This window comes from Phragmites australis, chromosome 10 (assembly GCF_958298935.1).
Source record: "Phragmites australis chromosome 10, lpPhrAust1.1, whole genome shotgun sequence".
Classification (NCBI taxonomy): Eukaryota; Viridiplantae; Streptophyta; class Magnoliopsida; order Poales; family Poaceae; genus Phragmites; species Phragmites australis.
Window position 1 is genome coordinate 5499204 of NC_084930.1, and position 16160 is coordinate 5515363.

General features: G+C 46.3%; 1 protein-coding gene and 1 long non-coding RNA gene across 2 annotated transcripts; one reads left to right on the forward strand and one right to left on the reverse strand.

Annotated features, from left to right (window-relative positions):
- Nucleotides 1–2859: 2859 nt before the first annotated feature.
- LOC133883547 (uncharacterized) lies at nt 2860–3467 on the reverse strand. The gene is made up of 2 exons (XR_009902912.1): nt 3337–3467; nt 2860–3205 (listed from the first exon to the last, which is right to left on the reverse strand). It is a non-coding gene; the product is annotated as an uncharacterized LOC133883547 (long non-coding RNA).
- Nucleotides 3468–5926: 2459 nt separating this feature from the next.
- LOC133930326 (lipoxygenase 2.1, chloroplastic-like) lies at nt 5927–10750 on the forward strand. Its single transcript, XM_062376963.1, has 9 exons — nt 5927–6451; nt 6707–6987; nt 7078–7315; nt 8116–8475; nt 8566–8651; nt 8791–8901; nt 9003–9310; nt 9436–9702; nt 9812–10750. The coding sequence occupies exons 1-9, from the start codon at nt 6070–6072 to the stop codon at nt 10575–10577; spliced, it is 2799 nt and encodes a 932-aa protein (XP_062232947.1). The 5' UTR covers nt 5927–6069; the 3' UTR covers nt 10578–10750.
- The last annotated feature ends 5410 nt before the right edge of the window (nt 10751–16160 follow it).

Consider the following 16160-nt stretch of genomic DNA (forward strand, 5'->3'; position numbering starts at 1 on the left):
TAGGTGTGCTTTGAGGTGACGACGAGCACACGGAAGAGGTATCATCACGTCTTTTGCATATTCACCTCTATCTTTCGATTAGCTATGTGTGATATCAGATTAACAATCTTTAGTCGTAATGTTGTATGATTGTGTTGTTCGGAATCTTATCCTACTACAGAACACCCATGTACTGTCGGTTCCAAACTGGTTTTCATTGCTGGTTTTAGAACCGACAGTATATAAGGGGCAGTGAAAGTCACACCTCTTTCACTGCCAATTGTACAACCGGTAGTGAAGGTGGTTCCAGGAGCAAAAAAAAAAAAAAAGAAACCAAATCGGCTCGAAATCGAGCTGGCACGGCTGCCGCTGCGACTGTTGCCGCCATTGCTGCGTTTTCAAGCCTTCGTGCCATCGTCGTGCGAGCTCTGCCGTTGTCGTGACAACTCGAAAAAGAAAAATCAACACCTTGAACAGATGAACCCATTTTCCCCTTTTGTTCACATCAAACACAAAAATCATGCATTATCAATACATATACAGAAGGCAACACGCAAACATGAAAAAGACATAATTTCTCTAAAAAATCTCGAGTGTTGCAGCATCAACATGCTCCTAGATGTACGTGATCGTATCGGAGATCACTGTCGCCCTATCGTCCTATATATATCCCAAAGAGAGAGAGAGAGAGCTGGATGTGTGTGGATAAGGCAAAGAAAGAGCTGGACGTGAAGATAAAGCAGAGAGAGAGCTGGATGTGATTTGCGAGCCAAAAGCTGAGTGGAATGAAATTTCAGGTCCAGGCACTTCTTCACTACCGATTGGTACTATAAACCGGCAGTGAAGGGCATCATTGCGCTTAATTTATCAGCCAACAGGGAGTCCCCTTGTCACTGTTGGTTGGTAAGTCATATTGACTGATTTTTCTCACGAGGTGTATGGACCGACAGTAAAGCATTATCACTGTCGGCTCATTAGGAACCAACAGTGATAGGCTGACATATATGATTGGTTTTGTACTAGTTACTAGAATGCTTGATATAATGACAGTATGATATTTTTATCTATCTATCTATCCAGCTGTGATGATGTTGTCAGTTAAACTTCAAAATACAGAGAAGGTGTTGCTAGATTTTTTTCTTGTTCAGCATGCTTGTAGGTTAGTTTTGTAGCATTCAGGCTTGTAGTGGCCCCGGAGTGCTACACATGCGAATTGGGTTTTCTATTATAGTCTCAAGAAATTGGTGTCTTCGACAATTGGATTTATAGAAGAGTTTGCAGTCTTCCTAGGATCAAATCTAGTATCATGGAATGCTCGTAAACAAGCTATTGTATCAAAGTCCAATACAGAGGCCTAATATAAATCTCTTGCTAATGCGATGGCATAAATGATTTGGGTTTAAACTATGCTATGAGAACTTGGTATATCCCAGTCAAGTACTACTTTGTCTCTGGTGTGAAAATCTTGAAGCGAAGTATTTGTCAGCCAATACCATATTTCATACAATAACGAAGCATACCGAGGTTGATTATCATTATGTACAAGAACAAGTCAAGTAAGCCTATGGATATACGGTTTATACCCTATGAAGATCAGGTTTCAGATGGTTTCACGAAACCATTAACTGTTTAGCAACTAGAAGGTTCTATATATGTGAATCTCAACTTGGAAAGTTGTGATTGAGAGAGACTGTTGAAATAGTTAGTATCTTCGGTTTATATTGTTTTCATCTCGGAAACCATTAACTGTTCGGCAACTAGAAGGTTTTAGGCGTAATTTCAACTTGGAACTTTGTGATTGAGAGAGGTTGTTGAAATAGTTAGTATCTTCAGTTTGTATTGTTGTTATCTCCAAGTGTTAAACCTCTTCTATCTCCAGGAGTAGATAACTTGTATAGCTTCCTTGGAGATCAAGTTGTAGCGTTTAAACTTGAAGATTAGGATGTAATCTTTTTTGCTTTGCAATATAAGTACACGCGGCCTTCTACTGGAGGTTGCACGCTACGCTTCCAATATTTTCTACAACCTTTGAATGCATGGTCCTTGACTCCAGTTGGTACGTTGCGTACGCAGTATGTATTTGGGTATAATGGGCACGTATGTTATGGCGGTACTTGGTGCTCACAAGGCACGAGCGTACGTATACTAATTCTCGAAAACAATATGCCTTGATGCACCATTCAACACCGACTGCGTGCGTCTTAATTGGATCGTCGGAAAGACCATGGCCGAGCCATCTCCGATCCGAAATCTCAACAGCTCATGTGATCGATAGTATACCGTTCAAAAAAGGTGATCGACTGATAATATAGTGATACGAACTAGCTCGCCGTCGTGTAACATGAATGCACTAGGTAGTAGGTACTATGCATGTATCGTTCCGGGGACGTTTGGAACGTTGCGTGACTGGCACGTTGCACTCGCTGAAATTAATAAATTTGGCACGCATGCGAAGGGACCGATCTAGCTTGATGGTCCTCTCGAGACGAGGCCACCAGAGTGGCAACTGGCAAGCAGTACAGCAGAACCGCATAACAGTATCGGTTGAATAATAATGTTATTATCAATTTTTCATTCAGCATTCTTTAGTTAGCATTAGTAGTCATATATTATTAGTGTTGGGTCTGAGTCTGGCACTAAAAAAGAATTTTTAGTACCGGTTCGTAACTCCACCTGACAATCAAAAAATTCTCAAACCAACAAAAATAAATGAGCCAGCTCGACTTTCGCTCCTACCGTCGCCATGTTCCTATCATCATCACCACTGTATGCTCAAATCGACTTATCTCATCTATACAAATACATCTTACAATCAAATCAACCCATGCTCAAATCTTTTCATCTCATCTATACAAACAAATCAACACAAAGAACACAACACAAGAACAAATCAACTTCATATTATTTTAAATATTTTAGTACACATCTTAGGCTCAAATCAACTCTATCTCAGCCTCAAATCTTCTTATCTAATCCATATGAATAAATCAACTCAAGAACAAATCAATTTCATGTTATTTTGAACATTTTAACACTGCTCGACCCCAGAGGAGGACACCACATGTACGACGGTGCTGATCCCGCTGGCGACGCACCACTGCCAGGTCCTAGAGAAGGACTCATAGGCGTAGATGCCTTCACCGAGGAGAATCACTTACATGTTCTTTATCTGCGCCTTTTCAGCATACCGCTTCTTGGCAAACCTCTTGCCCTTAGCACCGAGCAGCTGCACCGCCACAAAATCAAACAAACACACTTGCAAACATTAACCTCACTATCCTAGTACCATATAGAACACCACAAGAATGACAAAGGAGGGGGCACAATTTCTCCAATTAGGGGCCACCCGCTACCCACCTCCCGGGCCTGCTGCGAGCGCTTGTGCATCTGGCACGCCTCGCGCTCGTGCTTCCGCTCCTCGTAATCCGGCAACCGCCCATGGTGCGTGCGCTTCCACTCGTGAGGCGGGGATGAGGGGACTCGGACACTTACCATGGCGCCTGTGGAGAGAGAGATAAGGGAGAGAGGGGGGGGGGGCGTTTGAGCGGATAAGAGATGAGCGGACGAGTGAGGAGCGGCTAGAAAATATCAGTCAGGGATGGACATGAGCCAAAAGTGAAATAAAATAAAAATTTATGTCCGTTTATATCAGTGGTGGTTGTAACTCAAACCGGTACTGATAGTCGTATATTAGTACTGTTTTTTAGATTACACTGTAGTTCACGTGCAGAGTTAAAAACCGGCGCATATACATTTTTAGTCACGATTTTTATTAAATTGATACTGACAAACGCTATTTTGATATCTTCGATAGTACGGCCGGCCGGTGAGGCGTGAAGTCCATCGCCATCGACGCGCGATGGGGTTGCATTTGCATGCATGCCCTCGCCTAACTGCCGGCGCCACCCGGCATGGTCCCCCGCCACGAAACGACGAGGCGACCGATGACCTCGCCGCGTCGCGTGACACTGACTCCGATCCACTCACCAGCCAGCACTCGGAGCGAGAGTGCATGCGTACGTGCACGGGGTACACGAAGCACCAGCAGGCGGCTGCAGAACCCAAGTTCCAAGTTCTCGATGTTAGTTAGAATTCTATGCAGATGACATGATATACTTTCGTGAAAATCTGAAAGTTACGTCGAGTGTAAGAATTTGACACGCACGGCCGACCGACTAGCTTCGTCATCCGGGCTGACGTCACCGTCCCACGTACGCTGGCCCGACGTAGGTAGCGATGACTACACACCGTGCATGCATGCCTTATTCGATTCGTCGCCGGTGGCCTGGCCCGGCGGCTGCGACATCGCTGTGTGGCGCGGCGCAAGTACGTGTTCCACGCCTCGATATGGGCACGTACGTCGCCGGTGGCTGCGACATCGCTGTGTGGCGCGGCGCAAAGTACGTGTTCCACGCCTCGATATGGGCACGTACGTCGCCGGTGGGCTGGCCCGGCGGCTGCGACATCGCTGTGTGGCGCGGCGCATGTAACGTGTTCCACGCCTCGATACACGCACGTACGTAGGACGTGTTACATACAGCCAAACCAACCTCTGGCCGTTGCAGCCTCTGCCAACATCCACACAGGCCTCATCCACAGATCACACATGCCATTTTACGCGGCCCATGTGCAACAGAAGCGCGCGGCAAATGAAGTCCCCGGGCCGTGAAGGAGCAAGAAAGCACAGGAGTGAGTCCTCTCCTCACCGTTGGGAGAAGGTGTCAACGAATCCGTAAGGAAAAAAGTCATCTAACCCTAAGTTTGATTTTGCGGCCACGTAACACCTGAAGAAAGAAAATATCATTTTAATCCCACCACCTTACAAAACTAGGTCAATAAACTCTACATGGTGGTTTTGAAAGTGGTTTCGTCACCATAGCAGTTAACATGGATGTCAAGTGACGATGATTAAAAAAGTTTTAAATAGTCAAAAATATGTATATATTCATTACTTTTTTCACCTTTCTATTTTTCCCTTAGTCGTTAACATAAAATGACTCCCACTATTTAAGAATAAACAAAAAAGTGGCAGCCACCATGTGGCATCACCTATTATAAAAAGGAAGGTGAAAATAGAATAGGAGAAGAAAATGGTAGGTAAAAAATAAAAACAAATTTCCAACTGTTTATTTTTTCATCACCATGTGGCGGCCACATCAGCTGTCACTGTAAAGAAACCACATCTAAAGCCACCATATATGGTGTCTTGAGCCGGTTTCGCAATGTTAGGGTGTTAAATAGACCTTTTATTCCTCCATAGGGTTATGTGGCTGCATCATTAAACTTTAGAGTAGATGGACTTTTTTCAATCGATAATAACATAACTGTATGCGCGTGGACAATTCCATCCTCTGTAGAGTATCCTCCGTCGCACATCCATATGTACGTGCAAATCAATCCACATAATAGTTCTCTAAGACGATATACCAGCGTTCTATCGACTTTATCTTTGTAGGCAGTAATGATGATTAATCCCATGATACATGGCTAAGTCATTTTCTTCTCTTATTAACATGAGAATATCTAGAGTGCTTGTTATTGCTTGATGGAAGATTGATATATCAAAGATTACTACAGTTGCAGTAAAAAAAACTCATATGAAGCTCAATATTTATTTGCGTTGCAATGCACGGGTAGTTATCTAACTATAATAAAGAGAAATGTTGTTACACACAACTATATGTCGTTGTTTTAGTTTTGTCTACAATTCTTTCCGTGTGATTAATTGATCTAATACAGACCACATATTTTCTTTGAGTTTATGTGACCTATTTCGGCTCTTTTTTAATATATATTTAATCAGTAAGGGACAAGACTACTGTTTCTTAAAAACAAATATTTTCTCTTAGTAACGCGACAATTTACTAAGAGACCGTGACTAGTGTGCACACGTATATATACATGCGTCATGCGTACGTGGAAACATAGAAATACACTAGCACGCGTAGAGTTCCATCTACAGGACCCTACCCCGTCTTCTCTATAAATTGGACGCCCAGTGCACGCTCTTTCAAACATCCATCCAATCATCCACCACCCTTCCTTGCCTAAGTTGTATAGCGAAGTAGTAATAACACAGTTTGCCATAATATGCTAACGGCAACGCAACCTCTAGGTGCGGTGCTCACCCCGAGCCATGGCCCTTCTTCCTTCACCAGCACAGTCTCGTCAGGGCGGTGGGCGGCGCCGGCGCCTCGCCGGAGACGGAGCAGCACTCGCCGCACCGTCTCCAAAGTGAGCTGCAGCAGCACCAGCTTGGCCGAGGTCAACGGGCAAGCCGTAGGCACGGTCACCCTCCCGGAACTGATCACCCCCCTGCACGGGCTGCACGAGGAGAAGATCACGATGAAGGCCACGGTGACGGTGCACTTGAAGGATATCAGCTTGTCCGGAGATGCTTTCGATGCGTGGGAACATCTGATTCATCGAAAATGGCTACTCCTTGAGCTTGTCAGCGCCGAGTTGGATCCAGGTGAGAAGCTCCGGCCCCTTTTCTACCTACTGCGTTCACTTTCCTGACCCCTTAAATTGAATTAAGAAGAACGGCCCTCATGCATACAATTCCGAACTAGCCGGTAGACCACAACAGATTCAAATTAAAAGCGAGGTCAAACCAGGTAGGAAAGCATGCAACATATGGCTAATGAGTGCAACACTTGGAATTCATTTTAATTTCAAACAAAGGCAGCGGCATATGGCCTCTGACTCGAATATCTCTTCTCTGCAGAAACGGAGCAGGAGAGGGACACAGTCTCCAGCTCCGCCACGTACTTGCGCCGGGAAGGCACCGATTTTTTCATATACGAGGCCACCTTCACCGTGCCGGCTTCGTTCGGCACCGTCGGCGCCGTGCACGTCGAGAACGACCACCACCGCGACATGTTTATCAGGGACATCAAGGTCTTCCGCGACGGCTACGAGTCGAGCGCCGTCACCTTCCACTGCAACTCATGGATCGTCTACAAGAACGACAACCCCGCCGACAAGCGCACCTTCTTCCCTCTCAAGGTCAACCTTGGCAAACGAAACACTTGTCAAATTGCTTAGATGATCGAGTTTGACATGTGGTTCGTTCATTTTGCGCGTGCGGCGGTGCAGTCCTACCTCCCGTCGCAGACGCCCAGGGGCGTGGAGAGGCTGCGCAAGAGCGAGCTCCAGGCCATCCGCGGGAATGGCTACGGCGAGCGCAGGAAATCCGAGCGCATCTACGACTACGACGTGTACAACGACCTCGGCGACCCCGACCATGACCTCGACACCAAGCGGCCGGTGCTCGGCGGAAAGGAGCACCCCTACCCGCGACGCTGCCGCACGGGCCGCCATCGCAGCAAGACAGGTACGTACGCGAGCGAGCTAAGATATCCTAGTTTGTGCTCTTGGAGTACATACTTCTGACTTGATGTATAATTGATATGTTATAACTGCATTATATACTACTTTCTAAAATATATATATATATATTGTATATTTATTATGTGTCTAGACGCACTGTAGTTTACTATTACGTTATTTATTATAAATAAATATATATGAACGTAACTTGGGTATTTTTTTATAGTCGTAATTATATGATTTTTGTCATGTGATTATAATTTGCTCACTTCTGTGCCCACTCTCAATTACGATCTCAAAAGCAGTATAGTTATGATCTACAAGACATACAAATTATTACAAATATATAGTCGTAACTATACTATTTTTGGATCGCAACTGATCCAGTTACGATTCCAAAACCAGTATTATTACGATCCACGAGATATGTCAGTTATTACAAAAGCAACACGATGTTGTAACTGTATAACGATTCTAAAACTTCATTAAAATATAATATTTATAAATCTTATTTTATTAAGCGTATTTTTTTTCAATAATATGCTTCAAACGGATCAAAAGTCGGATATGTGATTCTAGACATATTGCATTTTAACGATTCGAATAAAAAAAAATCTTTGTTGCATGCTCTGGTGAGTGAAGTTTGATGTGTACTTAGCATCAACAGATTGATTCTCTTAGTTTGTTAACTCACGGAAGATTCAACTAGCTCAATCGGTCGTAGTGACTTAATGTAAGTCTGTTCTATACTTAGACGCAGGATAGAATTTATATACATGGATTTTCTTCTTCGTGCTTATGCAGATCCGTTGTCGGAGGTGCGGACCGCCAAGGGGGAAATCTACCTGCCCCGGGACGAGGCGTTCTCGGAGCGCAAGGACCGGGCGTTCAACACCAAGCTGACCTTGTCGGGGCTGCACGCGTTTTGCACGAGTACCAAGACGTCGGAGCACCAGAACCTGAGCTTCCCCTCCTTGGCGGCGATCGACGCGCTGTTCGAGGACGGCTTCAGGAACCAGCCGCCGGAGAAAGAGGGGGACCTGGCGAGCTTCTTCATCTCCCTGATCGACAAGGAGCTGCACCACCTCCTCAAGGGTGAAGCGGCGGAAGTTGTCGAGGAGATACGCAGAGTCTTCAAGTTCGAAACGCCGGAGATTCACGACAGTACGTAGAGATCGCCATGCTTCATTGCGGAGGAGAGTGCCCGTTGGTTAAAATTGCAGACTCACGAGTGCGTGTTGAAATTGATTGCAGAGGACAAGTTTGCATGGTTCAGAGACGAGGAATTCGCGCGAGAAACCCTTGCAGGGATGAACCCAATGAGCATCCAACTAGTCACGGCACGTTCTTGTCACCGTACACACTAGATTCAAATTGGATTCGTTACTCCACTGGTTTATCTTTTTCTCCAAAAGAATATTTCGTCATTGTTCTCAACACCATCGTCACCGGCGTACGTGTTACCATGAAAATTTGCAGGAGTTCCCTATTGTCAGCAAGCTCGACGAGGAAACCTACGGCTCGAGGGAGTCTCTTATCACCAAAAAGCTGATTGAAGAGCAGATAAACGGGATCATGACAGCTGAGGAGGTGATCAACGAACAAGCATGATTTTTTTTCTCAAAAACACAAAATAACGAACAAGCATGATTACTAATTGGGGCAACTGTGACACTGTAATAATTGTACAGGCCGTTAAGAACAAGAAGCTGTTCATGCTGGACTACCACGACATGCTCCTGCCTTACGTGCACGCGGTGCGCGAGCTGGATCACAGGACGCTGTACGGCTCGCGCACGCTCTTTTTCCTGACCAAGGACGGAACACTCCAGCCGATCGCCATCGAGCTGACGAGGCCCAAGTCCCCGACCAAGCCGCAGTGGCGCCAGGTCTTCACGCCGGGGTCGGACGCCAGCGTCACAGGATCCTGGCTGTGGCAGCTCGCCAAGACCCATGTCCTGGCTCACGACACCGGCTACCACCAGCTTGTTAGCCACTGGTAATTAACGACTAAGTTGCATTGCCTGCAGTGATCACATCACATAGGCTAGCTTCTATAATTAATATAGCTCATCCATGCATGCGTCGAACGGTTGTTTGATTGCATGCGTCTGTGTTCGTCAGGCTGAGGACACACTGCTGCGTTGAGCCGTACATCATCGCGGCGAACCGGCAGCTGAGCCAGATGCACCCCATCTACCGGTTGCTGCACCCGCACTTCCGGTTCACGATGGAGTTGAACGTCCTGGGGCGCGATTTACTCATCAGTGCGAATGGAGTCATCGAGAGCACCTTCTCGCCGGGGAAGTACTGCATGGAGCTCAGCTCAGCGTTTTACGACAAGTTGTGGCGGTTCGACATGGAGGCGCTGCCGGCCGACCTGATCCGAAGGTAACGGAATTAACATGATGACGAACCGAGTCCAACTGATCTCAGTTGGGAAACGTTCCACCTAAATGCTCATTAGACATCGTCATCTGATGCTTTGATGGAATTCAAGGGGCATGGCGGTCCAAGGGAAGGATGGCAAGCTGGAGCTGAGCATAGAGGACTACCCGTACGCCAATGACGGCCTGCTGGTGTGGGATGCCATCAAGGAGTGGGCGTCAGACTACGTGAAGCACTACTACCCGTGCGCGGCGGACATCATCTGCGACGAGGAGCTCCAGAGCTGGTGGACGGAGGTGCGCACGAAAGGCCACGAAGACAAGAAGGACGAGCCGTGGTGGCCGAAGCTGGACAGCCACGAGAGCCTGGTCCAGGTCCTGACCACCATCATGTGGATCACGTCGTGCCACCACGCAGCGGTGAACTTCGGCCAGTACCCCTTCTCCGGGTACTTCCCGAACCGCTCGACCATCACCCGGAGGAACATGCCTTCGGAGATGGGCGGCGAGGACATGCGCGCGTTCCTGGAGGATCCGGAGAAGGTGCTACTGGACACATTCCCGTCCCAGTACCAGAGCGTCACGGTCTTGACGATACTGAACGTCCTGTCGTCGCACTCGCCGGGAGAGGAGTACCTGGGCACGCACGCCGAGCCGGCGTGGCTCGCGGAGGGACAGATCAAGTCGGCGTTCGACAAGTTCAAAGGGAGCATGATGGACATCGCAGGGCAGATCGACGAGTGGAACAAGGACCCGAACCGGAAGAACCGGCACGGCGCCGGCGTGGTGCCGTATGTGCTGCTCAAGCCGTCCGACGGTGACCCCAAGGACAAGAAATCGGTGATGGAGATGGGCATCCCGAGCAGCATCTCCATGTGAGCTCAGCTCTGCCCCAAAATCGGTGATGGTGATGTCTTGTCGACCGTTTATATATGCTTGTTGTGTCCATAATTCTGCAAAAATCGATGATCGGGTGCTGTGCAGTGTGCTCAACCTGCCATCAGAAAATAAAAGAACCCGGTCGGCGTCGTTCTGCCACTGCTTCCTTTGAACTTCGGCTCCAACTTTTAGAAAGCACGTCTCACTCACTGGGGAGTCGGGTGATCACCCTTGTTCCCAGTTCCCACGACTCGCAACTTCCGTCGAACCAACACGCTGGGTCGAGCTCGAGCCAGGCGGCTCCTCTCCGATTCCTCGTCCGGCGCCACATCGCAATTCGGCAAACTGCGAGATGGGATCATGGCCTCATGGGAGCAATGCCGCGATCGCGGCTCACGCGCCGGCCGGCCTGGCTAGCTCCCTCCTCTTCTTCCACTGCACGAGGTCTCGCGAGCCGCGTGATCTCAGTTTCTCCTCCTGGGTCGCCTCCCCGCTGAGCTGCGCTTCTGCTACTAGGCTGGGCAATATAAAGTATTTCGCCTGGGCCACGGATTACCGTAGAGGCCTAGGTCAAAATGCAAGGAGATGCACGAGGCAAACAACCATTCTCATCTTTTCTTCTGTAAAATTCTACTTGGACCAGAGATGGAGGTTGGTGTGAGTATATGGTGGCGTGGGAACGAGAGACGTCGGGAAATCAAGTTATGCTTCTTAGATTTTTTCATTCAATTTTTTTTTTTTTTTTTGGCTGAAATAGGTCAGAGAGTTCTTCTGACATACTCTTACGAAGGAGTGACGCACCAGCAATGAACGGCATGCACAACCGCACGGCTTGCCAACTGAGCTATGGCTCATCCTCTGTTTTCTTCTTTCATACTTTTGGGAGAAGGGTATCTCTTTATAAAGCATCATCTTCTATGATGAGTTTTTTCGCTGTTTGTCCAACTTCATCCACGCAGAAAGCGGCGTTTACCGGTAAACCATGCAGTGTATCTTTGTTGGCTATGGGTTTGGGGCTCTACTGCTCTAGTTGGCAGTACTGTTCATGGCCAATTAGCTTGTGACATGTGTCCGTGGCAGTAGCTAACTGGCTCATGAGTTGCCATTAAACTGATCGTTAGTCAGTTCGAAGTCCAGCAGCCGTTATGCAGTTCGTAAGTAGTATGTTCACCGAACTGGATTAACACTAGCGGATTTGGACAATGCCGGGATGGACACGGAGGCTTGGCGGAAATATAGCTAGGCCAAAGTGTTCACGACCTCCGCATTTAAGTTTTTAAAATAAAAAAGAAGGTGCCTCCACATCCGAATTTGTCCAGATTGAGCTGATTTAGTTCCACAGGTTTGAGCGCTGCCAAACCATAAATTATTCCATTTTCTAGGAGGTAGATGGCGGCTGGCCCGTCCTGTTCTAATGGAGGTAGATGCCATGAACAGACTGTTTATGGTGATAGGTTCGTGAGTAGTATGTTCCAATAGCAGCGACGCTACAGAAATGCCTAGCCTCTTCTTACATTTGTGCGATATAGAGAAGGCACCTTGTCCCTGTTCGGTTGTCGAATCTGTTGGGAAAAATGTCTGAGCTCTGAGATATTCTAACGATGTATTATAGTATTATTATAGTGATTACGGTATCTCAATTATCATATCATACGTAAAAAGTAAAATATTCAAAATACCCTCTTATACACATAATTGTAACATAATATCTTAAAAGTATGATGGGAATTTTTTATATCTATAAAATAAGGTCTTAGAGGACAGGGGAAGAGGACTCGAGGTTCTTCACCCAATACATCAACTCTGTTCTCTCACTCTACTTTCAGCTCTCAATTCATCATAAGCTTGTGCCTCCTTGTTGAAAGATACTTTCGTCGGGGATAGGATAGTCGTACAGATATGATTCTGAACTATTTTATATACCATAGTCGTTGGAATAACTCGCATTATCTTGTGGTCCATCATGGCCACCCTGTATGACATGTCTTTGAGAGAATAAGGCACCATGGTCCTCGTCCTATATGATATGTGTGACTCTCACCAGTGAATTACGGGAGCAACGGCAGAGGATGGACATGGAGGAGCACCGCCTCCTTGATCATCATCGTCATCACTATCTGTCTTTGAGTTGCTGTCATTAGACTCCTAGTAAGTTGAGCTCGTTGAGGCACTATCCATGCTCTCATCGTTTTGCACTTGCCTTTTGCCTTTACCCTTAATCTTCTTACTCTTCTTTGGATGCGCAAATTGCTTCTTCCTCTTTCTCATGCATGTGTCACCTACCACTTTAGCAGCCCGTTGTTGTAGTCTGCCGTTGAAAATTATGTTAGTTCACTATATCTGTCACCATGTGAGTTGGCAAGCATCGTTAGTGTAGGTACAGACGAATCGTTAGTGTAGGTCCCACATCATTGACTACTGCTCTTATCTCCTGGATAAACGAATCAACCAAATAAATATGCAACAATTGCACTACCAACTCAACAAAACAATGTACCTTGTTCAAATACTTGTCATCTTGGTTATAGCCTGTCGCATCTATGGACTTGTGAAAAAGCATACAACCATTGCAATATAAAAGAAAATTAATAATACTCATGTGTGTTGGTCCAGTCCAAGAATCACATATGATGGTCACACCATACTTTGGTCATTTTAGCTTTCACTTGTCAAATATCTTCTTCAATACATTCTCATTCTTGCCCAGTTACTTACCATCTATATCTCGACCAGTTGAAAATTGGACACCCTCTCCTATTATAGAACAAATGGTCATAAGTTAAAAAGAAAAAAATATAACAACAATAAAATTTATTACAAACTTTATCACTCACCCCATTTCTGTGTTTCTTTCACTGCAGTAACAAAGAATGCATCATCCTCCCTTCTACCAGGAATACCTAAAGTGTGAAAAACTTTGGACCATGCCAAACCAATAGCTGCCTTTGCATTATTTCCCTTCGCACTCTATGACCCGGTGTCAATCCTCTGCTGCACAGGGGCTTTTGCTACAGTAACATTGTAATCCCTGACACTTGGTAGCTCCCTAGTCGAAGATGCCCTCCTAAGTATCATCTTTAGAATATTGCCTCCTTTTGCATTTTCACTACCACCTTCATGCTCGTAGGAATCACTTGCCCTCCTTCTGAACTCTTCCTCCTCCCTAGACTGAGTCATGGCACGCTGCACATATTCCTCTTCCGTCTCATCATTATCACTTATCAAATCTACGTGGGCAGCTGCCTCTTGCCTCCGAAGTCTCTGCTCGGACCTTCCCTTCCTCTTATATCTTGCCCTATCAAGCTCATGCCTGAAGTAATCACACACATCTGGAGGCACTCTATCGCAACTTATAACATTCAATCTGCGCCCTGCCAAATGTTATTTCAACCTTGTGACACCACCGCCTTTCTTTTTCTTCTACTGTAATTGCACCTAAACCATGGGGCCAAGTTGTCCCCGTACTTCCACACAATATCTCTATCCGTTATCTATTACTGCAAAACAACATATATCATCCTATTAGCACTCCACATATTCCAACATCGAGTAAACATTGAACAAAATCAACAACTAAGCGCTAACCAACGCTTACGGACACTGGCCAACCCTAACAACCTAAAAACCCTAACAACCTAAAAACCGACCATAACCAACACTACCTAGTTTGTATTTTTGTACCCCCAAAATAAATCGTTAATTAAATAAAAAACTTGCACTTTTATGCGCTTCAACTTCCTAGCTTCTCGCTAGCGTGGCATACGGCAGAGGCAACTAAGCTGCCAAATTCATCGTATTCGGCAGCTCAGTTACCGAATACACGGAGATTTCGGTAACTGAGGTGCCAAATACGGTGAAAAGTTCCGTATTCGGCACATCAGTTGCCGAAAAAAGGTGGGACCGGCCCGTTTTCAGTGTTTAAGGTACCGAAATCGGATTTTCGGATTTTGATGTGCTGAATACAAGTGCTAGATTTACAAATACGTCGATATGTTATCTATTTTGACAAATACGCCTACATATATTATCTATTTTTACATTTTGGCCTCAGTTCTTGGGTGCCTGCGAGCATCAATTCTGTTGCCTTTTGCACCTACGTCTGCTACACTGCCTAGTACAAGTCTCCAACCCCCCCCCCCCCCCACTCCCTCCTTTTCTTTTTCCTTTTGCATTCGCATATGCATGTACTTCTAAAACTTCAATTTTACTAATGAAAATAGCTAGGGGCCTCCCCCCCCCCCCCCCCCGACTTCCTAAAAAATGAACATCGACTTTTTTGTCCCCTTTTTTTTCACGAAACCGATGAGGAAGAACATGTTTCCGCTACAATGTTTTTGTCATTGAAGAGACAATCATTTGAAGGAAGCATTTGTGCTCAGACAACAGGATGGAATACTTCGCTATGACTCAATTTCCTCAAAGACGGTCCGCAAAGACAAAAGTGTAAATGTTGTTGTTCTTCTGGCAACAGCAGCCTAGCCACTCGCCATTTTGTGGGGGGAACTGCTGCGAGACCATTCCACTCAGCCATTACGACAAGATCCATTTTTGAAGGGGAGAGGAAGAAGAGGAACCGTGTATATAGTTCAGTTGTTACCGTTGTTGTAATTGTAATTGTGCCACGTAATCAGGACCTAGATGATTCAAAATTTTGTTATACTTCCTAATCTTCAGGCGACGGGTGTTTCTCAACCAACGAAGAACGGCGTGCCGGTGGGGGTTAGGAGAGGAGGAGGCTTCCTTTGTTGCCGGGATTAGAATAGGAGCTGGAGGAGGGAGGCCGCCCGACAGAGAAGACAGGTAGGTTGGCTGGACACGCAAAGTGGCAGGGACTTCGTCGGTCGCGGGCAGTGGAGTACCGCCAGATGATCTGATGCCATGGCAAAAGAGCTCCAAAACGGAGAGGTTAGCGCAGTGGCGAGCTATGGACGCGGGTCAGGTGGCAAGACGTCACGAGAGACGGCAAGAGGAGGGGCAGAGGAGTGTGAGGTCCATCGGGAGGGGCAGGGCAGAGCACATGTCTCTATGAAAAACAAGCTGTTGAAATATAGGACAGCCCAAATTTGATCGATGAGAATCAAGACATCCAAGGATAATGAACTACTTCCTATGTGGACATGGCGTTGGTAGCGTATTGGTAGTTAGGCACTTGAAAGATGTACGTTACTCGAGAGTTCAGGAATCCTAGACCCACTGACAAAGCTGCACTTGAGTACAATCTCAGCTCCATAACCACAAGTTGGTTGATGGACTACGTATGTGGTGAATTATGATCAGTTACGCCCCACGCATCACGATTTCAGTTAAACTATCTAAAATGCGTATGTCTTGTGCTATTAAGAAGAGGCATCAGGAATCCACACCACCCACACGATCAGGCCCTACGGCCTATACACAGCATCATCAGGGGACACCCCGTCAGGTTGCGGTTATAAGCGAGGATTGCAGGAAGACGCATCAGCCAGTACCCAATCTCTGCTCAAAATCCTAGCCAGTAGTTGTTCTCATGGAGGATGTTATTTCTGTCCAAACACTGCAACTAAATAACTCACTACTGGTATATTGTATTCTAGACAAGATGGC

What these genes read in the sequence shown, in the direction of transcription:
- LOC133930326 (XM_062376963.1), top strand. Translation starts at nt 6,070, where the DNA reads ATGCTAACGGCAACGCAACCTCTAGGTGCGGTGCTCACCCCGAGCCAT. An exon ending in TGAGCATCCAACTAGTCACG is followed by an intron (nt 8,652 to 8,790) that starts GCACGTTCTTGT and finishes GAAAATTTGCAG; the next exon opens with GAGTTCCCTATTGTCAGCAA. An exon ending in CCGGCCGACCTGATCCGAAG is followed by an intron (nt 9,703 to 9,811) that starts GTAACGGAATTA and finishes ATGGAATTCAAG; the next exon opens with GGGCATGGCGGTCCAAGGGA.